Source organism: Mustela nigripes, chromosome 13 (assembly GCF_022355385.1).
Source record: "Mustela nigripes isolate SB6536 chromosome 13, MUSNIG.SB6536, whole genome shotgun sequence".
Taxonomy (NCBI): Eukaryota; Metazoa; Chordata; class Mammalia; order Carnivora; family Mustelidae; genus Mustela; species Mustela nigripes.
Window position 1 is genome coordinate 116657349 of NC_081569.1, and position 27520 is coordinate 116684868.

At 44.2% G+C, this 27520-nt stretch overlaps 1 protein-coding gene across 5 annotated transcripts in view; it reads left to right on the plus strand.

The window, feature by feature from the left end:
- Positions 1 to 27520, plus strand: part of TTC7B (tetratricopeptide repeat domain 7B) — a 246124-nt gene that overhangs the window by 142963 nt on the left and 75641 nt on the right. For all 5 annotated transcript variants that reach the window (XM_059373525.1, XM_059373527.1, XM_059373526.1 and 2 more), the window contains 6 exons: positions 1588 to 1671; positions 2656 to 2760; positions 4789 to 4906; positions 6965 to 7022; positions 13426 to 13498; positions 16183 to 16343. In XM_059373525.1, coding sequence (XP_059229508.1) covers positions 1588 to 1671; positions 2656 to 2760; positions 4789 to 4906; positions 6965 to 7022; positions 13426 to 13498; positions 16183 to 16343 — 599 coding nt within the window. The remainder of the gene's footprint in view (positions 1 to 1587; positions 1672 to 2655; positions 2761 to 4788; positions 4907 to 6964; positions 7023 to 13425; positions 13499 to 16182; positions 16344 to 27520) is intronic.

Genomic DNA, 27520 nt, shown 5'->3' on the forward strand with positions numbered 1-27520 from the left:
TATTTCTGTAAAAAAAAAAAAAAAAAAAAAAAAAAATATATATATATATATATGCCATTGGGATTTTGATAGGGATTGATTGTGTTGAATACATAGAACTCTTTGAGTAGTACTGATTTGTTTCCATTTATTTTTGTCTTTCTCTCAGCTAAAGGTATGTCTTTTGTTAGATCTTCTCTGAAGTCCCCAGATTGTTTCTAATTATCTCTAGTAAGTCATCCATGTGACATCTCAAGCCCACCATGTTTGTTACCAAGCTCATTAATAAAAAAAAATCCTTTCTTCCGCATTCTCCTTTTATTCTAAAAATTTTCTCTCTTGGGCGCCTGGGCGGCTCAGTTGGTTAAGCGACTGCCTTCAGCTCAGGTCATGATCTTGGAGTCCCTGGATCGAGCCCCACATCAAGCTCCCTGCTCAGCAGGTAGTCTACTTCAACCGCTGACCTCTCGTCTCATTCTCTCTCTCTCTCAAATAAAGAAATAAAATCTTTTTTAAAAAATTTCTCTTTCTCATAAACACACACATACGCACACGTGCATACACAAGGGTCTTTTCTGCCAGGAGTTTGGTCCCAGAGACTTTGGAGGCCTCCTTCAGTCCCTACACCTAACCAGCCACCCCTTGCTTGGGTGGCCTGTCTTTGCTGCTTCTAACTCAGATACATTTCTTGGTTCTTGGGTCCCTGGACCATTCTATGCACCTTATTCCTGCTCTGTCTCCATTCTGATAGCACAGCCTTCCCCTGACCCCGCAATTGAACTTCCTAAGCTCTGATGTGATCATTACCACTCTGTGCGGAAGCCAGAAGCTCCTCACTGACAGAGAGGGAGTGTGTTTGTAGATTACCACCCCCGCCCCACCCAGCACAGAGGGGACAGAGAAGTCAGGATTTCTGCCCTTGACCGTTCCTCATAGTGGGATATGACTGGACTGGGGCAGGAAGAGTGAGGACAGTGACATTAATGTCCAGTTAAAAGCTTGAGGAACATAGAAGAAGGAGAACCAAAGCTGGGATGGAGGAAGGAGATGGGCTATCCTTGAAACAGAGCTGCCATGTCAGACTCAGTGACGTGGGCCCAGCCCACACCCCCCGTGCACCCTGATTCCACCCATTCCTGCCCATGTGCCCTAAGCTAGGTTCATACTGGACCACCTGCCGTCCTCCAGTCAGAGCGTACCCTGTCACCTCTACATGGCTGTTCATAACCCCCCCTTCCAAATCATAGCTGCATTTTTTGTTTGTTTGTTTGTTTCTCATTAATCAAGGCCCAGCTTAAGGAGCATTTTTGCAGGATGTCGTTTCTGAATCCTGTGATTACTTTCCCATGCATGGGGCACTTGTCCCTCTAGGCCTTGTATTTGAGTTGTTTGTGTCCCTGCCTCCTTCTTTGTCCTGGATGAGAAACCACGTGAGACCCAGGATTGTGTTCTAGTCAACTGTGGATGGTTCTGGAAGATTCTGTTTTAAGCTTCCAAGGGAATGCTTAGGTTTTGTAAGACTTAATGTGCAGAGACGCAAACCCATACTCATCCGCTTGTGACCCTGGCGGTTCTCAGATGTCTGCCTTTGTTCTTCTCTCCCACCAGTGCTTGGAAAGAGCCATGAAGTTTGCCTTCGAGGAGTTCCAGCTCTGGTACCAGTTTGCCCTGTCTCTCATGGCTGCGGGAAAAGTGAGTCACCCCCTGGGAGGCGCCATCCTCCCTGTCAGTGTTCACATCCCAGAATTCCAAGGGGTGATATGAGGCCTTGGAGAAGTCTAAACCATCTATCGGAAGCTGTCCTGTGGTCATTTACAAAAGAGCGATCAAATTTAGTGATTTGGGAGCCAGCATGGACATGGCATAGAAAAGAAAAAAATCAGACATATTTGCCTTTTTCTGGCCCTGGTAACTTTGTCATATGAAGACAAGCTTAAACCAAGGCTGGTTCTTCACACAGACCCTTTCACTTAATTTGAGAGCATAAATGTATTCCCGAAGGAGGAGGCCATTAGTGATCATTAGCAACATATCACATCAGGTAGCATATGATACTGGTTGGAAGCTCACGCTCTGGAGTCCAGCTGCTGGGGTTTGGGCCTTGACCTGGGCCAGGTCACTGGCCTCCAGGTCCTCTTGGCAAAGTGGAGCCATCCCAGCACCTCCCTCACAGAACCGTTCTAGGTAAATGAGGTAATACCCGTAACATGCGTGGAACAGGGTCCCCCACATAGTATACACTCAATAAAGGGAGGAGCCGTTGTACTTCTTGTTAATTCAGACCATTTAGTGACTTATTTAGTCTGAGGTAGGAGATTATTTGGGCCAAGTGGACGCAGAAATTTAGTATAGAGTGCTCTAAAATTATATAGTCTATGTTTCATAGTAACTTAAGCCTTCCCTGTCTTTTTTTTTTCTTCTTATTTTTACAATGGCTACACAAGTAAGGAAGAAAATGAGGGTGATTCCAGGGGAGCACCTCTGCTTGTTCTAACCACAGTTCACTCCCCAGTCCCTCAAGAGCCCCACACCCTGGTTGTCGCCGTCCTCAGCTTGGGCTCAAGGTTGAAAAACCTCATTAACAGGTTTCCTAACCAGAACCCCTCAGGGAAGGCCTTAGTGTTTGGTTCCATCAAAAACTTCTGAGTTTCACTGAAATAATCTCCTTTTGCCAAGTCTGCACGGGCCGTGAAGGTGCTGAAAGAGTGTATCCGTCTGAAGCCTGACGACGCCACCATCCCGCTCCTCGCCGCGAAGTTGTGCATGGGCTCCCTTCACTGGGTGAGTAGGGCTAGGGCCCTGCGCTCACAGGCACTGAGCTGAAAGGTGGCAGCCTTTCCCACCTCAAGGCACTGAGAGAAAATAGCAATCATTCAGCTACATAAAAACAAGGCTGGGGCGCCTGGGTGGCTCAGTGGGTTAAAGCCTGTGCCTTCGGCTCAGGTCATGATCCCAGGGTCCTGGGATCGAGTCCCACATCAGGCTCTCTGCTCAGCAGGGAGCCTGCTTCCTCCTCTCTCTTTCTGCCTACCTCTCTGCCTACTTGTGATCTGTCTGTCATATAAATAAATAAATTTAAAAAAAAATTTAAAAAAACCAAGGCTGTTCAGAGGCACGGCCCCCAGACCCCCTCAGGCCTCCCTAACCCATCCTAGGACTGACGGAAATCATGTTCCTGGGATCCCCATGGGAATGTGCTTCAAATGCTTCAAAAGTTGAATTGATAAAGTAGAATTGGAATTCATACTCACCTCAGTTTTGCTGTAGATGCAGGGGGTGCGGGGCTGAAAAGGTTTATGTCACCGAATGAATCACTCTTAGCAAGGCTGAGTTCTTCTATAAAGCAGTCATCCGCTCCTTCAGCTCCTGTGTAAGCCAACTATGCTCATTCCTTTTCCTTCACGTAGGCTTTCCTCTTCAGATAGTCTTGTTCAGATACGAACTGGGGGCTAGTCTGGTTTGTAACAGTTCCAGTACCTCAAAAATGCGCCATTGAAGAAAATAGAAAAGCCTCCACTAACTGCTGAGGTTTTGGTACACATAATTACCACATGCGATCCAGTTTTAATTTCTTTTCTTTAACTTCACATCAAGATTAATTAGAAGGAAAAAAAAAAGATTAATTACAAGAAGAATTTGCTCAAAAGACCGTAGTGCCTTACTAAGGGTCTTTACCATTACGGTCCTTGCTGCCTGTTTTTTTTTCCACTTTTCCTCACCCAGCGAGACAAAAGTAAGCCTTGCGAGAAAGTGTTCTTCTGCTCAGTTGGACTGGGGGAAATGTAGAAGGAAAAAGACATTTTGAAAGAGCAGGTTCTCACCTGACTCTCACAGCTGTGAAGGTGTCGTGTGGTCCGTGCAGGATTCGAACATTTGGTGCCACTGGCAGGGAACAATGCAGGCGCGCTCCAGCCGCAGGCCGGGGAGCGGGCCAGACCCTGCAGCTTTGAAAATGCCAGTTTCCAGACATGAACTTTGTCGCGCCCCTTCCAGCTATGGCATTGTTCGTGACTGTCACATAGATCTAAGACCAAAAATAAACAGACTTTTTTTTTTTTTTTAAAGATGAGCCTAACAGATTTTTTCTGTTTTTATATTTTACATTTTTATTATTAAGATTTCCAAACTCTACCAAAGTAAAGAGTATATAATGAACTCCCAGATACTCTCACCCAGCTTCAGGGACCTTAATGTTGGCCATATTTTGAAGGAATGAATCTTATTATTTTGGCTTCTAATGAATTATACCGAAGGTCTTATTGTGGGTGTAGTTTACAGGTGCACATTTTCTCATTGGAATCTGCTGGCACGAGGTCCATGTGATGTGCATTGTAAAATAAATAGACGGGGAGTCCTGAACACGTTAACATCTTGTAGGAAAGAGAATCCAAGCCTAAATGTATTCTTTTTGTCGTTAAAAAAAAAAAAAAGGAAGGACCCAGACACAAAATTTTCAAGGACTTTATTTTAAATATATATAAAATTCACTGAATACCTAACAGAAAATCAATTAGTAAAAAATAGAGATAAAAAAGATAGGAACCACCCCCACCCCACCAAGACTTTGGAAAAGAAGGTAAAAAAGCAGTAAGGAAAACGTTAAAGAAAAAAGGCCAGGTGGGAACCCTGAGGACCGTTGGAGAGACTCAAATAAAGAAAAAACGGAATCGCCGCAGTGGAGTCGGAATATTTGGGAGTGATTTTCACAGTGACTCATCAGAAATCTGTTTTTGGCAGCAGATGCTTATGGGAACTCATGTTAGAAATTCTGCAGGTCGTTGTTGTTTTTTAACTTGTCTGGTTTTTCAGTTGGAAGAGGCTGAGAAGTTTGCCAAAACTGTCGTAGATGCGGGAGAGAAAACGTCAGAGTTCAAGGCCAAAGGCTACTTAGCTCTGGGGCTCACGTACAGTCTGCAGGCCACTGATGGTGAGAGACGTCCCCCTGCCCCCCCGGGGATCTGGGAGCTTAAGTCTGCACTGCAGGGTTCCCACAGTCCCCAGAGAGGACTGTCGCAGGAGGCCACGTGTTTTGGATCACTCAGGCATGCCATCATGTGGGAACCTGTGGCTGCTGTCCTTTCTGCTCAAACTGGCTGGAGAGTTGGAGAGCAGAGACAAAGGTCCTGGGGGCATGTGCTAGTGGTGCACAGTGCCCAACTTGCAGGTTCAGGGCATCTGCCATGAGGTGAAGGTGAGGGGGCCTTTGAGAGATGGTTCCCCCCACTCAGCCTGCACCTGCATCCACCCCGGCACTTGGTGGGGCTGTCCCTACACAAGGAGATATTGGATTTCAGGTACTGGAATGTGGAAGAGTTTAGGGTCAGCCTCCTCCAGGCAGCTTCCCTTGATTGTTCAGGATGCCCCTTCTCTATGGGTACATTTAAATTCACAGATGTTTACACATGCTGTGTGGCAACTTACCGAACACCCATGCGGTGACATGCATTTGGGTTGTACATAGACCTTACGGACTCTGGCTATTTTTTAAAAATCTTAATTATGCTTTGTATCCTTAATGAAGTTTTCCATTATGTGTTTGCAGGAAGTATAAATTGATTAATTACTTTCCTGAACTCTTAATATTTCTTCAGCATTTCATTGTTAAATATAATATGAATACAAAAAAATTTCAAAAACCCATGTATAATTAATGAATTAGGAGACAGCAAATATCTTTGTAATCTCCACCCTGCTTAGGAGGTGGAAGCCTGCCAGCCCCCTGGGGAACTTTGCGTGTGCCCCCTGCCAGTCACAGGACTCCTAAGAGAAAATGCTCTCCTGATTTTTATAGTATTCATTTTCTTTTTCTTTTCTTATGGTTTTGCTATAGTTAATTTTACAGATTACCCCAAAGCCTTCTTTCATCTGCCCTAAAATAATCCAAGAACTTAAAGAGGTTTCACATATCAGTTGATTCTCAATAATGGCATTTTGGCTAATTTTTCATGCATACATGGTGCGCTAGCAGACACCTGCCAGCACCTTGCTTTAACTGTAGTAGACTCTCAGTGAAGCAGGAGTGTAATGCCCTGTGTTTATCCCTATCGATTCCAAGTTTGGACCCACCTCTCACGCGCCCTATAGCTTTGGGAGAGCGGCTCAGCCTAGTTGATCCTCATCTCTTATTCATGGCTCAGTAGGATCACCTGAGGTTCCCTCTAGCTTCGTCCCTGTTATTCTGAGTTCGCTGTGGTGATAGCCACATCTGGCACTTGGGGACAGCCGTCCTCCGTTCCCAGTGCGGTGGCAGGAAGGGATCTGGCCCGTGATGATGTTCAAGAGGGCCCCTTCAGTTCCACCCATAAGCAGTTCCTCCAGGACTTTTGCTCTTGCCCCAGTAAAAAGTACCTTCCCTTGACAGACTCGAAGGGCACCATCTTTCACATGCTCTCTACAGGGAACATGTGGGCTCGTGGCAAGATGGCCTCACACTTTCCAGCTGATTTTCTAGTGTCAGTGTTGGCTTTGCCTGGTCTCTCCCTTGTGTTTACATCAAGGTATTAAAGGTCCTGGCCATTGTCCAGTGTGACTTAAACGGGCCTTTTATAGCATCAGGCTGGTTCCCTTGGCTCAGTGTCATAGCTTCTCAGTGCCAGAAGGACCTCTGAAGGCCATCTCTAGTCAACACCGTTGGTGCTGGAATCTTCCATACCACCCCATAGAGGCAGTCCTTACCCAGACACGCCTGTGCCCTCTGGAGTTCCCAGCTGGCCTTCTGACAACAGCGCCCCCTGCCTCAGGCATCAAGGTCACCTGCCAACTCATACTCTCCCCGAAGCATGGCTCCACAGTGGTGCCCATCAAGTGCACATGTCTGGAGTCGGCCTGGGCTTCATTGCCCGGTGTCTGCACCTCTGCAGGCACGTAGGGGCCACAAACGTGTTGCTTTTGTTCCAGTTGAATGTATAGGTTTTATGATGAGCTTCGTGTTTGTCAAAAACTCCCTGATCTTCCATGCCACTGACTAATTGAACCCTTTTCTTAGCTTCTTTGCGAGGGATGCAGGAGGTCCTACAGAGAAAGGCGCTTCTTGCATTTCAGAGGTGAGTGGGAGTTCATCTTTTCACTCGGCTGTTCATAATGACACCAAAGTATGATAAGTATAAAAAGAAGAGATATTTATAAAGATTATGTAAACAGTGTTTTCCCCCCAGGAGTCTTTCATCTTGCGCACTGAACATACAGTATCAAAACTTGCTGCCTGACTTGTTGCCGTGTAATCCGCACTCTTACTCTGTTTACCTACATTTGGGCACGTGTTGTTCATTCCTAATCAAATGACTTCAGCTCTAAGAAGATGGGTACTCTGGATGTCTCGGGAGCTGATTCCTTTTCTTAAAGGCAACTGTCCTCACCCAGAAGAGGGATCGTTCTTTGCTAGCTTTTGTTTTACATGTCATGCTGCAGATTTTTATATGACAGAATGAAAAAAAAACAGATTTTAGGACAGTTTCTGAAATGCTATGTTATTAGTTTCTAAAATACTGGGTAATCTTTCTAAAATACTGGTTAATGGCAGGTGAGCAAATCTCAGGACCCTGCTACCCCACCATGCTCCATAAACCTTGTGATTGTCTTCGTCATTATGATCTTCGGGAAGTTAGGAGAGGGCTTTATAATTAGAGAGTGCCTGAGGGCTCTTTCCCACTCCTTCTCAAGCCTGATCCTCGGGCCAGTTAACACAGACAGAACAAGTGGTGCATCTTCTGCAGGTAAGGGACCGAGATGCACAGGATGGAAAAATAGTTACCTGAGTCACACAGCTGCTGAGGTCAGGATAGAATCATGGTCTCCTGACTCCCACTCAAGCTTTCCTTGTCCCTCCTATACCATGCCGCCCTAATTTTGTTTCTTACTGCAGGTGTAATAAATCACCCCAACAAATCATTGCCTGAAAGTATAACCCCATGATGTCAAATCTTGAATGGGTATTCATCCTGCCACCTTGAATATATCTGAGTCGCACTGACTTCTTGGAGTTGTATTAGAAACTTAGTTGCTGGGGCACCTGGGTGGCTCAGTGGGTTAAGCCTCTGCCTTCGGCTCAGGTCATGGTCTCAGGGTCCTGGGATCGAGCCCCGCATGGGGCTCTCTGCTCGGCAGGGAGCCTGCTTCCATTCCTCTCTGCCTGCCATTCTGCCTACTTGTGATCTCTGTCTGTCAAATAAATAAATAAAATCTTTTAAAAAAAAAAAAAAAGAAAAAAGAAAGAAACTTAGTTGCTTACCTAAAAATTTCATGAGGCCCGCTCAGTACCTAATAACCTTCGTTCAATTTCTTTCCTTCGAACGGGGATTGCCTACACATTTGTCACCATGCACACCTCCCTTTTCTCATGAAATCATCATCACTTGGCGTCAGTGACTGGAAGACTCTCGTCTCTGTTTCATTTTGTTTCCTAGCAGGCTTGCTGATGGCTTCTTCACTTTGCCAGTCCCGCCCCAACTGGCTAATGGCACAAAGTACCAGTTGACATCTGCCAACAGACCTTCTGTCTCTATGCTAAGCTTTTGTTAACGTTCTCCAGCATGGAGTGTAGAAGCATTTCCCTTTCAAATGATTTGGAGTTTTATGTCCTCTAGTCCTAGTTTGTCAAACCCACACATGGATGCCTACGAAAGTGGTCATCACATCTGTTTCACTTTTCTTAAATCAGCACATCTTACCGACTCTCTAAAAACAGCCATGGTGGTGGTCTGCCTTGAGCTGCCAGAATTCGTAACTTCATGTTACATAACAGCCATTCCATTGGCCTGAAATTCCTTTCTGTTCCTTTTTTACTTAGGTTTCAATTCATAGAGGTTTTAAAAAAAATATTAGTTCATGGGAATAAAGAGAAATGAAATCCTGCTTACCTACATGACCATCTTGAGGAAGGCTAACCTAAATTAGTATTTGTGGAAAAAAAATAATATTTTTCAAAGGAATAAAATTATTTTGTTTCAAATACATCCATTAACTGGAACTATTCTGGTACACTGTAGATGTAAATCTATAATGGAATGATTTGAAGTAAGTAAGAATGATCTGTATTATTTCTTAAATGTAAGCAGGTATTTAAAAACCACTTGGCGGAGAAGTACTTATTTGCTGTGCATTGTAAATCTTCTCCCCACAATTCTATTAAGTCTACTATCGTTTGACTATTTTTTTGTTTAAAGAGAAAGCGGTGTGACTCAGAAAGGATGAGGTGGGGGCCCCTGGCTGGCTCAGTCTGGGGGGAATGGGACTCTTGATCTCGGAGCCCCACATTGGGCATGAAGCCTGCTTTAAAAAGGGAAAGGGATGGTGTTATAGTTACAGCACGTGAAAATTAACTCAATTATCACTGGAATCAGAACTCGGAAAGACTTGCTCTCTAGTGGACGCAAAGAGGTGATTTTTTAAAACATACCAGATGCATGACTACGTCTTAATCCTGAGACCCTCAGCTGTTTGCTGACTCATACACTCAGCCCAGGCAACTGAACCAGCTCATTTGTCTGGTACAGAAGTGTCACGAAGAAAAACAGTGTTGTCTGCAAAGCTTTCTGAAGGTGTACAGCTGATCTGAAGGGATCTCACATCCTCCAGAGAAAAACAAGCCTACAAAGAGTAGAAAGCATGTTTCAGGAACTTCACCCCCCTCCCCTGACCATGTGCAGAAATCTAGGTTGCTCCACAAAGAAGAGGGGACATGGTGTCGTTCGCGTTTGCCATACAAAGTGGCCCAGCGTGTCCAATCTCATTCTTTTGTCTCTCTCCCTCTGAGCTTGAGTTTAAGTCACTGTGGTATGTTTTGTGGGCGTGGAGTGACCAACTATCCCGGTTTGCCAGGAACTGGGCAGTTTCCCAGAATGTGGGCCTTTCCATGCTAAAACCAGGACAGTCCTAGGCAAACTGGGACAAGTTGGTCATTCTATGTGTGTAACTCCTGAGTAATAGCTTTCATCAGGTTTATATTTTTTTTTTTTCTTAATAACACACTGATGTCATGCCCACTAGAATCAGGACTAAAGGGACCTCAAAAACTGACTGAACAAGACAGCAGAGTGATGGTAGGGAGATCAGGCCTCTGGATTTCGCTTCTGGCTTTACTGCTTTAGCTGGATGCTCTTAGACAGGATGGTTAATAGTAGATGCTTTATAAACTGTAGTTATGATTGTTACAAGGAATGTGTCTTATGGGCCAGGATCAAATTGTCCAGTTTTCTCTATATTCTTGGTCCAGTTCTAGAGGATGTTAGAAACAGAGTCTAGGGAAGCACTGGTGTGACCTCAGTGCATGTCGAGTTTTAGCTGGGTGGTCTGGGAGGCCAGTCCATGCTTTTCAATAACAGCCTGGCATACCTCTCTCAGGGCGTGTTCCCACTGCACTGTAATGATCACTTTTGGTCTCCCCCTCTGTGGGATGCGGGGGGGGGGCTCCCGAAGGAAGGGCACTTGAATTATTCTTTCATCTTCAGCCTCCCCAGTGGCTGGAGAAAGTACTGGCATCACAGTACGTACTGCATAATGTGATGGTTGGATGGATGGGTAGATGAATGCATGACTAGGGTGGATGGATAGATGGTTGGGTGGATTGTTGAGTGGATGGATAGGTGGATGGATGGATGGATGGATGGATGGATGGATGGATGGATGACTTGGGCAGGTGGATAGATGAATAGATGTGTGGGCAGATGGTTGGATGGTGAATGAGTGAATGGATGGGTGCCTTGGGTAGATAGATGGATGAAGAATGAGTGGACAGATGGATAGATGGATGGAGGAATAGATGGATGGATGGGTTACTTGGGTAGGTGAATGAATGGGAGTAAGTGGATGGATAGATGGGCAACGTCAGTGAGGCAGCAATCTAATAATTCTTTCTTTCCTTATAGAAGAGGAATTGACTTAATGGATATGGAAGTGCTTTGACAAGGGAAGTGCTTTTGTGAGTGTCCCTGTGGTGCCATTTTTAGGTCTCTGGCTTTCTCCTAGCAGCTTCACCAGGTCCTCACTGTATGGGAATAGGCTTTATGAGGGTGCTTCAAGTCCATGTGCAGAGGGGCACCAGGGTGCCTCAGTGAATTCGACATCCAACTCTTGATCTCAGGGTCATGAGTTCAAGTCCCCCATGGGGCTCCATGCTTGGTGTAGAGCCTACATTTAAAACAAAAACAAAATCCATGTGCAAGTCCAGCAGGCTTGTAGTTCTCAAGATCACTAATGTCCTTCTTGCCTGCATCAACGTGCCGATTTCTGCTGAGCGGATTTCTGGGGACGTGGCTTTGCCACGGGAAGCATGGCTGCTGAAGCTGTTCTGCCTGACTGAAGCAAGTTTTCTGGAGTCTGTGTGACCTCATCACTGTGTACTTTTTCTTGCTTTCTTGGACATTCTCCTTTATCTCTTTGTTGTTCTCATAGGCTAAAGTGGTCAGTTTAATTCATTAGCCAAATTACTGAAGTGAAATTTTTCAAATGTGTATATTTAAGTTGCGTCTCCTAGAAACTTGGCAGTTGGATATCCATTATTAGTCAAGTTGGCAGTTCTTCAGTTTGCGCTGATGCACCATGGAAGGCTGATATTTCTATCCCTTCTGGTTTGTTCCTTTCACAGTCAGTGGCTAGCAGTTAGTCATTATTTGATGAGGCCAGAGTGGGGCCTTTGGTTAGGACTATCTTCGCCCACTCCCCGAACTCACCGGGCCATTGCCAGCTTCTCCCTCGGTTGGTGTTGGGCAGGGGCATCCATGATTTGACTTAACTTCATTTGTGACAACTCTAGACTGGGCTGAGAAAATTATAGCTCTGAGGAATTTTTTTTTTTTTTAAGTTGTAGAAACCTGGCTTTATCAATTGTGAAAGAAGATAAGATAAATAATGCTAAATAATTCAGAGTCTCTTCATAATTAATTTTGTAGTCATTTTTCCTGAGTAATCAGGAGAGACAGAAACCATGATATTCCAATCTCCCTTTTTATGAATATTGAAGAAAAAAAATTCTTTGATATATAAATTCATGGAAAACCAATACTTGTAAAATAAAAAAAGAAAAACTGGTGCCCACAGATCAGACCTCGCATAGCAATAAGACATTTAAAAAGGTGACACAGGCAACTACTCAGTCACCACCTCTTAAACTAAGATTGTGTCCTAAGGCAAGGTCACCACTGAAGACTCCCCAGGAATGAGAGTTTAGGTGCTTTGCTGTTGAGATTAACAAAAGGACAGAGCACCCGCCCCCGCCCCCCCCCCCCCCCCGCCGCCTCCACTACCCAGGTCCCCACCACAACACTTTTCCCCACAATGTGGTAGCATGGAGCTACCACATTTGCTTAAGCAATGCCCTAATTGTTGGACTTTGTGTATTTTCTGGTAGCCAAATACCTGGAAGACTTTTGAGCCTTCTCTCCATAGCAGGATGGACGGTTTCAATAATAGGCTTTATTACTACCGAAAAACCATCCTTGGCATGTTTGATGCAGTTGAATCCATAATGATTTGGCTTCCTTTTTTATCTTGAATTTGTTTTCTGCTGGTGGAAGATCCTCCTTTAGTCACCGAGTATTGACTGAAGAGCATGAAGGGTTGTTTACCATCTGCCCCCCATTGGTAATTAGTCTGCCCCATAGTGCCTTTTAAAGAAAGTGAAAGTTTGTTTTTCTCTTCCTCCCCAATTTTTAAATGCAGAATTATGTCTTGTACATAGTCACATGTTGAGTTACTCCGGGTGGAGTACAGTCGACTTCCACATAAAAGCGAGGATGACTGTTTGCTGTTAGGTAGGAGGCTGGTACAGCCTCTCCCCATCCACTGTCAGAGGCCAATTAATAAAACCACGCCTGGTGCCCGGCCACAGAGCCCTGCATGTCACAGTTACACAGTCTACATTAGTAAACTGCGTGGAACTTAGTAAAAGCTTCAAAAGACTGAATGAGAACCCTTCTTTTCTTCCCTTGGTTCATCAAAAACTAAAACCTTATTTTACAAACAAAGCCAGGTCTTTGATTTTCATACCGTTTCTCTGAAATCCAGACATTTGGATGAAGTAGCGTTAAGGCCAACCCAACACTTAACCAAAGCAGCCGTCGCTTTGCCAAGGACACTTGGAACCTCCCCATGTCCCAGCATGACACGTGGGCCTCTCCTGCTCGGCCCAAGGGGAGGCATCTGCTGGGGTTGGGGGATCATACCCCAGCGCCCGGAGGTCCTTCCCCTCGGGCTCTTCCTCGGAGCCAACAATCACGGGCTGCCACTTCAGATGCCAGAGAAGACACAGAAACACGCTCCTGTGTCCTACCTGCACACAGTCCTGACAGGGAACATGTGTTACATTTGTGGGTGGACCAGAGAGGAGTTTGAGTGAAACATCACATAGTTAAATACATGGCTTTGGTGTGAAACAGCAACTATAAATACCCATTGGCTAGGAAAGGCAGGATGGCCTCTCCCGTGTACTAATGGCCACCAATACTTTTTCAGGGCCCACAGCCTGTCACCTACAGATCACCAAGCAGCTTTCTACCTGGCTCTGCAGCTGGCCATCTCCAGACAGGTCAGTTTCTCCCACATTCCCTAAACCCGGGGCATGCTCCGTCTCCATACAGTTCCTTCAGCGCCTCCGTGTAAGGCCGTAGCTGGTCTTCCTCATTCACCTGAGGCGGACCTGGAGCTAGGGTCTCTTCTGAGAGGATGCTGACTCCTCACAGCACAGACACGGGTGTTTCGGTCAGCTTGAGCCCCTGCTGGGAAGACACAGGTGTCACAGGCTCTGCTTTGGGAGAGGAAGTCCCAGCTCAGGAGGGTTCGGAGGGCAGCACCAGATGCAGCTCATGGCATGTGCCCTGAGCCCAGGAGTCACCAAGGAGCCTTTGTTGCTTGCTGGCAGGCCCAGTGCTGAGCTGCCTGGTGAGGAATGAGCCACTGGTTGTCACGACGAAGATGCCAGCCGGCAGGGGCGAGAGTTACCTGCTTCCTTTATAACATGTAGAAGATAGGGACAGTCACAGTAGCTCCCTCCTCCAAATGTGGGACTCGGGACTATGCTCCTTGCTGGGGAGGCAAGCTCTGCTGGCCCTCATCTTTTCAATGGCAGCTTCCAGAAGCTGCCTTGGCCACGCTCACCCCCTCCCGTCCCCTCCCAGCTGCTCTGAGGCTCTGGCCTCATGCCTGCCTGCCCACCAGGTGCAAGACACTGGTGGTAACCCCAGCACATTCCTGAGTGCTGACTGGCGGGTGAAGCAAAGGTCAGTTCCCCAGACATGCCATTCCCGGGGCAGGCCTGGGCTGCAGGCATGCCTCTGACTCCCCACAGGCCTGGGAATGGTGTGGAGGAATGGCTTCCAGTGGTCACCAAGATGACTCCTCCATACAGGCCCTGTCACCTGGCGTGGTGGGGCTCACAGTTGTACCAATGAGGAGCTGCTCGGCAGCAGCTGGGCACTGGTCCCCCCTCCCCTGGGAGCTCCTCTCACCTTCTGCGCAAAGCCTCCTTCCAGCGGCCTGCGCTTCTCCCTCCTCCTGCTCAGCTCTTCGGTTCAGGATCTGTCCTCCTCCCCAGACTAGGTTCCATGAGAGCAGAGGCCCTTGTCCGTCGTCCTCATCGCTTTACCCCAGCAGCTGGAGCACTGCCCGACATGTGTTAGGCACCCAGTAATGCTCATCCCGTGAAGGAACCAGCTTTGAGTTCCTTCAAGTCAGCTAGCCCTCAAGGGCGTCATATTGTACCGTAAAGCAGTTTGTCCTGCTTGTTCTGGTCATACCTGCAAATCACCACCATGAATAGACCTGCCTTTCCACCCTCCTTGTAAGCGCAGGCTGGGTGCCATCCACACGTTGGGTGGTCGTCCTGAGGCGAGGATAAGAGGATGAGGCCTCGTGGGTGCAGCTTCCACCTTTGTGGAAGGCCCACACTCTGTGGGACGATGTCCCTGCTGGACAGGGGCCCAGGGCTGTAGCCCTCTTGTCTTTAAAGCCAATGCCATTTGAGCAGGAGGAGAGGACAGGAGGGGAATCAGAAGGTCTAGTGCCACTCTTGTCCTAGTCACTCAGTAGCTGGATGGCAGCGCTCAACCATGTCACCTCCCTGGACCGGGCTCCGTCCCTATAAATGAAGGGCTGGGCTGTGACAGCCCTAAGGCTGTGGCTTGGTGGCAGAAAGGCTCTGTAGCCAGCATTTATAACTTAAATCCGTCAAAAATAGGATATCAGAGAGGAAAGTGAAGAGGTTTGGGAAGCCGTGGCTTCTTCCTGTAGGAGTGAGGAGACGAGGACCGAGAAGAGGCAGGAGAGCCGAGCAGAGGTCCGGCATGGACTGGAGCTGGAGGAGAGGGGCGGACCGGAAGAAGTCCCGGGGGAGGTTGTGTAAGAATGCTTCAGTCCCGAGCTCTATTTCGAAATCCAGTGTCAGGTTCTAAGTCTTCCTGGTCACTGTTAAACCTGCAAGGAATCTCAGGTGTTCAAATATCCATTATGTATGCATTTTATCTACCGTGGTGCTTGGGTGATTTTGAAGAAAGTCTTGAACAGCTCTTGCATTTTCAAGGTTAAGCCCGTCTCCCGTCCTATTTGAATTTGGATACATCTGCTTTGTATGTGGCATTGCAATTTGTTTCTCAGATGGAGCTATTTGGGGTTGTAGTTTGGAAAGGTGTGGGGTTTTTGTTTGTTTGTTTGTTTGTTTGCATATTTCCTTGATGTCTAATGGAGGTGTCCTGGACTGAGGAACTTGGAAAGATTCACAGGTGTCTGATCGTCTGGAAAACTCTGTTTAAGTTTTGCAACTCACTGTGTGCTTCATTTCAGTGAGACCTTAAAAAACGAGAATGGTTCAGCTAAGGTAGTTTAATTCCACTAAGAACCTCTGGCAAATTGTATGTCTGTCCATTGAGAGTGAAATTATCCTGGGCACAATCAAGAGTGCATCAGCTTTGCAGAAAAGAGAAATTGTGTTTTAGGGAAAACAAAAGATTTGGGACTGGCAATCTTACAGAGAAACAGAGCCTCTTGCCTCACTCCCTGGGTCACACCATCGCTTCAAGAGGACATCTGCTTGCATGTCTGTGGTTAATATCCTGGAGCGATCACAGAGATTAGAATCTGAATGTGGCACAGGGTGAAGCAACTTTTGATATTTACAGAGAATCAGATATTGAAGTGGTAGCTTCGTGTGTCTGTGTGTGCGTGCGTGCACACATACATGCGTGTTTTAAAATTCTTTTTGATTTTGTTTTAAACCAGATCCCAGAGGCTCTGGGGTACGTCCGCCAAGCTCTTCAACTTCAAGGTGATGACGCCAACTCCCTGCACCTCCTTGCCCTCCTACTGTCTGCACAAAAGCATTACCACGATGCTCTGAATATCATTGACATGGCCCTCAGTGAATATCCGGAGAATTTTATGTAAGTGCTCCTGGCCTTTCGTTTTCCCATACTCAGAAAGTTACTCACTTTCACTCCTCCTCCCTTCCTTCATTCGATTTCATTGAAGTCCTTCGTGGATATCCTGAGGATTAAATAGTACTAACTTCCCTTATTGTTTCTCCATGATATTTGGAAACAAACATAACCCGTTAGGTCACCCTTATTTGTTATCTATTTAGTTAATAAATCTTATTTAGTTTAAAAATACCTTATTGGGTCTTTTCTAGTGTGTACCTTTGGTGCACGCAAGATGATTTTAGGTGGATGGTGGATGAACATTTTTACTGTAATAGTTTTACATTTTTAAGTAGAAAAAAAATCTACTGCCTATCAAAGTGTGATTTCACAGAAATTATTGGTCAGGGGGAGATGACAGATCTTTTAAATGAGTCATCTTAAAGTCAGTTTGAAGAAAATAGTGAGTAAATGCTACTGCAGATATGCCCAGCTCCAGCAGCAGTTAGACCGAACAGGCCCAAAGACAAGCCTGGGAAACACGCTCTGTGGCTGATCTGTCCTTGTTACCAGCACCTTCTGCTAATTCCAGGGGCTGTCGTATTTTAAGTACCAAGGTACCTGACCTCTCTATGCCTTGGTTCATTCTCTAGGAGCTAGAATTCCTTAAATAAATCAGTTCATCTCTGTACCCAACTGAAGAATTGCCATCATAAGCTACCATAGGCCTGACTGTCTGCTTATCTTCTCGACATTCCTCCAAATCCCTGAATCCAGGCCTCTCGGGGAGGCTTTGTGGAGAAGGGCATTGTCATGTGGGCACTCAGTTCCCGTTTTATCTGCAGTGGAGTAGTCTGGTAACCAGGACACAGCAGCCAGAAACAGTAAACACCGCACACACTGGCAGGTTCTAATTGTCTAAGTGGCAGGGTCAGTGGTGGCTAGGGGGTGGGGGGGCGGGGGAGGGGGATGTGGGCGGGGGCTCAGGGCAGCTCTCATCACTTGGGGAAATCAACGCTGCCTCATCACCTCACTGTCTTTAATCAGTGCATTTCAGCAGCTCGCCTTGGAAAATTGGTTCACACATTTCCATTACAGACATTTCTTTGTCTTCAAGTGAAAAGGGCACTTCTCTTCTCCCCATCGAGAAAATTCTCATTATAATCCAGGCAACCTCTGACTAGATATTTCTTTTGTAGGTTCAGCTATCTGTGCCAAGTGCACTAAAGAGCCTTGTTTCAGGGTTTTGCTTTGTGCCGGCCTCACACTTGCTCTGTTGCACACCGAGTGTGTTTCTGAGTTTCCTCCAAAGCTGATTAGCCCCGGGGATCTTCAGGAAGTCAGTGCACTTTAAAGAGGACTCAGTCCTTTCCCCATCAGTAAGGGACAACCTTGATGCAACTGAAGTCATTTTCTCTCATCAATATTTATAAAGCGGTGTTCCCTGCCTCCCACCCCTAACACCTTCATTAGACGGTAGGCTCCACCATGCATCTCCTGTGTAGACAGCCCAGGGTGTCATCATTAAACTAATAGCCACACCATGCAGTGAGCAGTAAACAGTGGTGGCTAATATGGTAATGCTTCCAAGTGACAGCAGCTGACAGCCTTTTCAAGTAGAATAAGTAAGGAACAGCAGTAGAGATATTTGAGGAATGCGAGCCTGTTATTTTAATGTTAAGCTGTAAGCTCAAAAAAGCAAAGCATATGGCAGCAGGTCTGAGAGCAGCCGATGACTTGTTTGCTTTTTAAATATTTGTATTTCTTCCTATGTGATGGGAAACTTCTTCCCAAGAATACTTTATTAAAAGTTGGGGCCAGATGTAGTTGGTGGATCCCGTGGTTTCCTTCCAAACCCAGGGTAAAACATTTCAACACCAACCGAAACAAGATTATGTGGGCACCTGTCCCGAATCCCGGGCAGTAGTATCTGTTTGTTTGTGACAAGCCCGTCTCCTGCAGAACCGTAGACTCTCGGAAGCCCGGGAGGGCCTCATGCTTCTTGCGTCCCATCAGCCAGACGCAGGCTGAAGGCATGGCTGGTGTTTCCTCCACTCCTGCAGGCTGGAAGTAAAGGGCCTCGCCACAATTAGAATGAGCCCTGTTGAACCGTTGGACAGCTCAGCTGTTGAGCAGAGAATGGATTTCGCTAGTCTCTTCGCCTGATGCCGAGAATTGCAGACATACTGGTCCCTGTTAGGTGCACTCAAGGTACTTAAACACCTGCCCCTCCAAGGATCTTGAGCTCTGTGAGCTACTGCATTTAAGACATTTGTAATGGTAATGACTCAGTACCTGGTAGAAATTCATACGATCAGGATGACTGGTACTTCTCTAGTGTTCCTCAAATACTGTATTTTAGAATTCTTCAGGGCGCCTGGGTGGCTCAGTGGGTTAAGCCGCTGCCTTCAGCTCAGGTCATGATCTCAGGGTCCTGGGATTGAGTCCCACATCGGGCTCTCTGCTTAGCAGGGAGCCTGCTTCCTCCCCTCTCTCTCTCTCTGCCTGCCTCTCTGCCTACTTGTGATCTCTGTCTGTCAAATTAAATAAATAAAATCTTAAAAAAAAAAAAAGATTTAGAATTCTTCAAAGTTGTTGTTATTAAGTATTGAGTAAAAGTCAAAGGATACTTATTAAATATACTTAAAACAATAATACGACTAACATGTATACCCACTTAGTTTTGGAAAAAGAAGATTAATATTACCTATGAATTTCCTCTGCACCCCTGTCTATCCTATCCCCTTACTGTCACATTTCAGACTTATTCTTGGCCGCGTGGTTGCTGGTTCATGGCATCACATTGTGAGTTTAAGTGGCATGATGAGGTTGAACACTTCTGTCTCTGTTTAATGCTCATTTAGCTTTCCTGTTCTGTGAAGCACATGGAGGGGTCTTTCCTCTTTGCTAACTGGGTTGACTTTTTCATGCCAACTCGTAAAATTTCTTTATATATTATGGTTATAAGGCCCTTTGTTGCTTACATGTGTTCCGGAACTCATCTCCTCATCCGTGACTTGTTTTCTGATGAATGGAAGTTCTTGTTTTTAAAGTAGTTGAATTTATCAACCATTTCCTTCATGGATTGTACTTTCTGCATCTAGTTTATTCCCTTCCCTTCTCCGGGGTCACGAAGACAGTCTCCTAAGTTATATTCTAAGAGCGCTTTTCGTTACCTTTCACACTTAAATCTAAGGGTCCATCTAGAAATGATTGTTATGTCTGTATGGTATGATGGATTCATGGTGGTGTTCCCCACACGTGGATACCCAGTTGTCCCCGTGTCATGTACTGAAAAGCTCCCTTTCCCTGTGGCTCCACGTGCTCCTTTGTCTTAAATCAGATGCCCGTATGTGGGTGAGGGAGTCGGTGGGGAACTATTTCTGACCTTTCTACTTGGTTCTTTCAGTCAGTGTGCCCATCTCTGTGTGATTACCACTTTATTATTGTCATCATCATCATCATTATTATTACTATTATTATTACAACTTTATTATATGTGAAGTATGTCCATCCCTGTATCTTGCTCTTCAAGAGTGTTGTGGCCATTTCAGGCCTTTGAGTTTGCATGTAAGTTTTTGAATCAAGTTTGTCAAGTTCAACAACAGCAACAAAGTCTGTTGGGATGACATTTAATCTAATAGCTTGGAGAGAATTCTATATTTGTGACAGTGGGTTTTCCAAACCATGGCCATTATATCTATTTAGGTTTTTAAAGAAACTTTTTAATGAAGTCTTACAATTTTTCATATAAATATTTTGCCCTTTTTTTTACTAGATTTATTCCTAGTTACCCAAAAAGTTTTCCATTTGATACACTGTATGTATGCAGTCTTTTTTTTTTTAAATCAAATTTACTACCTACTTGTTGCTAGTGTATAGAAAGGCAGCTGATTTATGTACATTCTTCTTGACCCAACAACTCAGCTAAACTCTTGTTAATTCTAACAATTTATGTGTAGGTTAGTTTGGACTTCCTATACAGATGACTTTCTTCTGAAATAATAAAATTTAGTTTCTTTATCTCTAATCCTTCAACTTTTTAAAACTGGCCTTACCAGACTATCTAGGACCCTCAACTCCTGGTTTTACTAAGAGTTGATCTTTTTCAGTCATGAAGTGATACTGAATTTTATCAAATGCTTCTTCTGTATTTGTTGAGATGATTATATGGTTTTGTTCCTTTAACCTGGGAATGTTATATTACTTGATTTTTTTTAATAAAAGATTTTATTTATTTATCTGACAGAGATCACAAGTAGGCAGAGAGTCAGGCAGAGAGAGAAGAAGGGAATCAGGCTCCCTGCTGAGCAGAGAGCCCAATGTGGGGCTCGATCCCAGGACCCCCCGGGATCATGACCTGAGCTGAAGGCAGAGGCTTTAACCCACTGAGCCACCCAGGAACCCCCTTATTACTTGATATTTTTAAATGTTAAATTAACCTTGCATTCCTGGAATAAGCTCAACTTGATCATGACATATTAGCTTTTTTTAGTAGATTCAGTTTACTAATTTTTAAGGAACATTTATATTTGTTCATATGTGAAATAACATGCCATTTTCCTTTCTCACTGTATATGTGTCAGGTTTTGGCATCAGGATTGGGCAAGCCTCATAAAATAAGTTGGAGTGATTCTTTTTTGTGTGTTTTAGAATTGTTCGTGTAAGATTGGAATTATCTGTTTCTAGAATGATAAGTTTCACTAGAATTTGCCTGTAAAACCATCTGGGGCTGGTCTCTTTTTCTAAGGAAAGGCTTCTTATGCTTTTACAAAAATGATTATAGGATATTCAGGTTTTCTGCTTCATTTTTTAAGCTATGTAAAACATAGAAGCTAAAATATATATAACGCATATATATTTTAAGAGTTTGTCCATTTGATCTAAAACTTAAATTTTTTGGCATGGAGCTGTTCGTGTTTTTTAATTATCTATTTATTGTCATACAGCACCAGCGGTTAAGTCTTTTTCATTCCTAATATTGCCTAATGTGCCTTCTTTTTTATTTTCTTGAATAGCCTTGCCAGAAATTTGTCTGTTACGTTGACCTTTTCAAGGAACCAGCTTCTTTATCGTCTCAACTATATATTTACTTCTGTTTCATGAGTTTCTGTTCTTATTTCCAACATTTCCTTTCTACTTTTTTCTTTGAGTTTGTTCTGTTTTACCTGGTTTTCCTTCTTAATCTCTCAAGTTTGGTGTTTAGTTCGTTAATTTTTTGTCTTATTTTCTGACATAAATATTTAAGACATAATTTTCCAAGTACGGCTTTAGTTGTAGACCACAAATTCAGTATCTGAAATTTTTATCATTTCATTCAAATCATTTTAAATTTCCATTATTCTTCTTTGGCTCCTTCGTTATTTTAGAACTGTGTTTTCTAATTGTCAAATATATGGGGTCTTTTCTCCCACTTATCTGTCGTTAATGAGCTTTTAACAACTTCACTGTATTGTGTTCAGAGACTGTCATCTTACATGAACTTGAAATGTATTGAGACTTGTTCTCTGGCCCAGCATATGGTCACATCTTATAAATCCTCCATGTGTGCTTAAAAAGAATCCTTTCTGCATTTAGGGGTACATTTTAGACATTTTATTAGATTAAGCTATTAACTCTGCTATTCAGATCTTCTTTATTCTTACTGATGGTTTTTGTTTGCTTAATTGGTCAATGATTGAGCAGAGATGTGTTGAAATCTACCACTGGGATGGTAGAGTGTCCTATTTCACCACATAGTCATAGCAATGTTTGCTTTATATAGTTTAAAGCTGTGCTCTTAGGTGCATATAAATTTAGAATTGCTGTCTTCCTGGTAGATTCAACCCTTTATCTTTATGTAATAAGTTACATAATTCATTTTGACTCAGAATCTCGTTTGGATGCGATCCACACACATCCACAACACTTCTCTACATTTGTGTGTCCATTTACAGATACATATATGCCACATGTGTGTGTGCATGTGTTTGCACATGCATGCTTAATCTATCTTTCCTCATTCTCCTACCTTGAACTTTTTATAGTCTAATGTTTTAGATTCACTCTTGTGCTCATTATATACAGCTGTTTGTTTGTTTTTTTTTTAACTCAGACTGACAGTCTTACCTGGAACATTTAGTTCATTTTCATTTACTGTAAATGCTGGTACATTTGTGTTAGTATCTCCTCCTTCGGTGCTTTCTCTTTGTCCTGCCCTTTCCTTCAGAGTCTACTCTTCCTTCCTTCTTCTTTTAGGTTCATTATGTTTTTATTATGTGTTTTTTTTTTTTTTTCTTACTGATTTGGAAAAGAAGCATTCTGTTTTGGTTGTTGTTTAGTGATTATCCTAGAAATTTTAGTGAGGGTCTGTTGCTGGCACACTTTTTCAGTTTGTTTCTGAAAATATATTGGCTTTACTCTCAAAAGAGCTTTTCCAACTGGATATATAATTCTAGGCTCACATTTTCTCACAGCACAAATGATCCTGCTCCTCTTGTAGTGGTTGAGAAGTCAACTGTTTGTTTAATTTTAGATCATTTTAATGTCATCTGTCTTTTCTCCTTGGCCACTTCCAATTGTCGTTTTGCCGGCGCTGTATGTTCTCACTGTGAAACAGCTCAGAATGGCTTCTGCTTGGTCAGAGTCACTGGGCTATCTTAAGCTGCAGGTTGATATTTTTTGTATTGTTTATCATTTTTAGAAAATTCTCAGCCATTACTTCTTCAAATACTTCTCTTAACAGCATGGAGTTGGGGTTTGCTTTTTTTGGGGGGGGATAGGCTCCACACCTAGCATAGAGCCCAATGCAGTGCTTGAACTTGAACTTGTGACGCTGACATCAAGGTCAGATGCTTAACTGACTGAGCCCCCCCAGGTCTTGTTTTTTATTTAGTTTGATAATTCCTACCTTTTGTCTTCAATGTTTAGTCCGTTCACATTTAATTTAGGTAATGCTATGGTTGGATTTATGTCTACAGTTTCTCTCTGTGTCCTGTCTTATTTTGTTCCTCCTGATCTGCCTTCTTTTTCTGTTGAAAACCAATTTTTGTAAAAACCCTTTAACTATTAAATACCTAAACAAAGGAATGAGAAATTACTTGCTGATGGTGTATGAAATACCTTTAATGCATTGCAAGTTTTCCCCAAAGTAAAATCTAACAAAGAACACATTTTTATATTGAAGAGGGTTTATAAATTCAGGTGGATTCACTATCTACTGTACTTGGTAGAGGATCCTTGACATACCTTCTTTTGAAATGCAGCTTTGCAAAAATTTCCAAATTGATGACTCCATTTCACTTAGTGTTTTTCGTCATTGGCCCAAGAAGGTAGAAGTGGTTGCCAGGTGACATTCGGGACAGTCATCTCTCCTGAGGACAGTACGGCAGTCTGTCAGCCAGCGCTTTGATCAACCCCTTGCAGACTTTGTGTCTCTGTCACGGGGATTCATTTTTAGATAAAATATTGGGATGAGAGCTGATAATTTGTTGCTTTTTGTCTTGGGAAAATATATCAGATAGTATCATACATACAGTGGCATCTGAGAACCGTAGTGTGACTGGAATGTTTTATTCTGATTCAGCAAGCCTCACAGTGGCCGTGAAGTACAGGCGCTGCTGGATTTAGTCTCTTGCCCTGAGACAAATCATGGTTACTCAACTTTGCTAATTACAGATTATTAATTGATTTGAATTTTAATCTTTCTAATTTAAACCGTTAAATGTGACATGAATCATAAGAAAGTATTTTGGAACCTTCAAGGATACAAATCCAAATGGCACCACTGAGGTGTTTTGATGACTCCTTTAAGTATGTTTTCTGACCCATAACTTTGATACATGAGGAGATACTAAAACAAGTCCTCAGTCACCTCGCTAGAAGACCACCAGTTCCTCTAAACACTACTGTGTATGATTTTCTACTCTTGCACCTGGAGAACAGATCCTGTCACGTGATCACAGTTCTTTTCATGCCAACAGGAACTAACTATGGAAAGAGGCGAACATATATAACATTTATTCATTCACTCATTTAGCGGCGATAACCAGTAGCATCTATATACCACCTTGGTATAGACAACTCTTAGCAGCACTTAACACATTTTTTTAAGTGGGTTCCACGCTGGCCCCAATTCGAAGCTTGAACTCACAACTCTGAGATCAAAACCTGAACTGAGATCAAGAGTCAGATTCTTGGGGTGCCTGGATGGCTCAGTGGGTTAGGCCTCTGCCTTCGGCCCAGGGTCACGATCTCGGGGTCCTGGGATCGAGCCCTGCATCGGGCTCTCTGCTCCACAGGGAGCCTGCTTCCCGCACTCTCTGCCTGCCTCTCTGCCTACCTCTCTGCCTACTGGTAATCTCTCTCTCTGTGTCAAATAAATAAATAAATAAATAAATATCTTTTTAAAAAAGAGAGAGAGAGAGAGAATGCTTAACCGACTAAGCCACCCAGCTGCCCCAGGAAGTAACAGATTTTAAACTAATTTACTCGTCATGAGAACCACAGTAGATGATATGATCATACCTACAGATAAGAAAATCAAGGCACAGAATGGTAAACTAATTTGTCCAAAATTACCCACCTGGTCAGTCACAGAGTCATGATTTGAATCTGAGTGGTCTGGCCTCAACATCTGTGCTCTTGACCACCACTTCTGAAGCTCGGAGTTGCTACCACATTCCACATGCCATGCCAGATATCAGGAATGCTGCCACAAATAAGAGAAAGACAGTTTGTGCTTTCTTAGAGCTAGCAATCCACACGAACAGGATTTTTCTGCTGTCTCCCCTGTCAATCTTAGCAATAAACTGGAAAACATGGTTAGGATCATTCTTTACTCAAGTGGAGCATGTATCTCATTTTTAAAAAAATCATTACTTGGCAAGTAAGACTGCCTCTTTCTCACTCTGTCCTACTTGCATTCAATTTAAGTAGAAATGTGATACCGAGTCATGTGTTGATGTAGTGATTACTGAGAGGCCTGGTGCTGTGGGCTATCGTTGTGCGTGAGCTGAATGAGGCAGTGAAGAACACACCCATTAAATCTGCACTTGGTAGAAAGCTGGGCCACAAAGAAGAGTTGTTCTCATTAACTCAAGAGAAGTAATCCGTGGGTACCTGAAGGGTGTCTGGGAAGGATGAGTGCAAGGTTACCGACCGAGGGATGCCTGCCTCTCAGATACAAGTTGGAGAAGAGGATCTTTGGGCAAAGGAGAGTGGGGAGCCCCTCAAAAACACCATGGATCAAGATGGAGCAAGTTCAGTGGTACACTAGCACATTTAAAGGCGATTTGCCACAACAAAAAACAACCTAAACAAATAATGGGCAAAGTAACTTTTCTCCAAAGTAGACATCTCTCCAAAGTAGATATTCAGCTGGCCAATAAGCACATGAGGGGTGCCTGGGTGGCTCAGTGGGTTAAAGCCTCTGCCTTCGGTTCAGGTCATGATCCCAGTGTCCTGGGATCGAGCCCCGAATCGGGCTCTCTGCTCGCTGGGGAACCTGTTTCCTCCTCTCCCTCTCTCTCTCTCTCTCTGCCAGCCTCTGTGCCTACTTGTGATCTCGTCAAATAAATAAATAAAATCTTTTTTAAAATAAGCACATGAAGATATTCTTAGCATCATTAGTCATTGGGAAAATGCAAATCAAACAGTGAGATACCATTTTATACCCCTTAGGATGGCTGTTATTCACACACACACGCACACACACATGACAGAAAGTTGCAAGTGTTGACAAGGTTGTGGAGAAACTGGAACCTTTGTGTTCTGCTGGTGAGAATGTAAAATGGTGCAGCCACTGTGAAAAATAGTATGACAGTTCCTCAAAAAATTAAAAATAGAATTACCATATGACCCAGCAATTCCACATCTGGGTAAGTACTCAAAAGAATTAAAAGCAGGAACTCAAATAGATACCACACACCCATGTTCACAGTGGCATTATTCACATCAGCTAAGAAGGTAGAAGCACCCCACGTGCCAGTTGATGAATGAATGGATACATAAAATGTGATACATACATACAGTGACACATCATTCAGCCTTAAACAAGAAGGGGATTCTGACCCAAGCTACCACATGGATGAACCTGGAGGACATCAAGCTAAGTGAAAGAAGCTAGTCACAAAAAGACAAATTCTGTGTGGTTACTCTTATATGAGATTCCTAGAGCAGTCAGAATCCCACAGACAGAAAGTAGAGCAGGGTTGCCGGAGGCTGGGGGAAGCGGAGAATGGGGAGTTATCATTTAATGGGTTTGGAGTGTCTCAGTTTTGCAAGGGGAAGAATATTCTGGAGATGGGTGGTGGTGGTGATGGCTCAGCAATGTGGAAATACTTAATGCCACTGAACTAGACACATTAAAATGAGAAATTTTATGTCATGTATATTTTACTACAGTTTAAAAAAAAAATCATCTTTCCAACCTCTCCCTTTCGACATGTTTAGTGATGGGAGGGTTTCCAGTGTTCTTGGGAGGTTGAGATGAGGTGCCTGGGGGCCTGTCTGCTCCGGGAGTCTCTTGCTCTGGGTCATGAAGCCAGCGCTCTTCTGGGAGGGGCTGGCTAGAGCAGGGAAGAAGCCTCCCCCTGTGCCAGCCTGTTTCGATAATCTTTCTGTGAGGTCCTGGGTCTCTGGCCAGGGTCCTTGGGTCCTTGCCCTCAGTGAATGTCCATGCTTGTTAAGAGAGACAGAATACCAAAAAGGCAATGAAAAATGGCTTAGAAACTGAAAAACTGGGTTTTTGAGGCAAGGATAGAAGAAGAACTGGAAAAGAGGAAATGAAAAAGAAATGTATTTGAAGCCCAATTGCTTATGAGAAGACCCTCCCTTCTCCAGGGAGAGGGATGGCCTTGTCCCCAGGTTGGCAGTTGTGCCAGCCCAAGCTCTGCTCCCCAAGTCCACTTGCATGCGGCCAGTCCGAAGTCCTCATGGGAGTGTCCTGCTTCCCTTCCAGAGAGTTCCCCTCTTCTTGGTTATTTCAGGATAGGCGGGAGAAAAAAGCAGGACTTGCCACCCTCTCATCAGCCACGGGAGAGAGCTCCTCAGGAGGCCTGGCAGCTGGGACAGGCCAGGGTAGGACAACCACACCAAAGACATCTATCCCCAATGGTGGCATGCAGAAGGTTTATTTATTTTGGTGCTTTCCTTTACAAGATCTCAAGCTCTTCTGAGTATCTCATTCAACCACTCTGAGTATGGAGTATCATCTTCAGGAT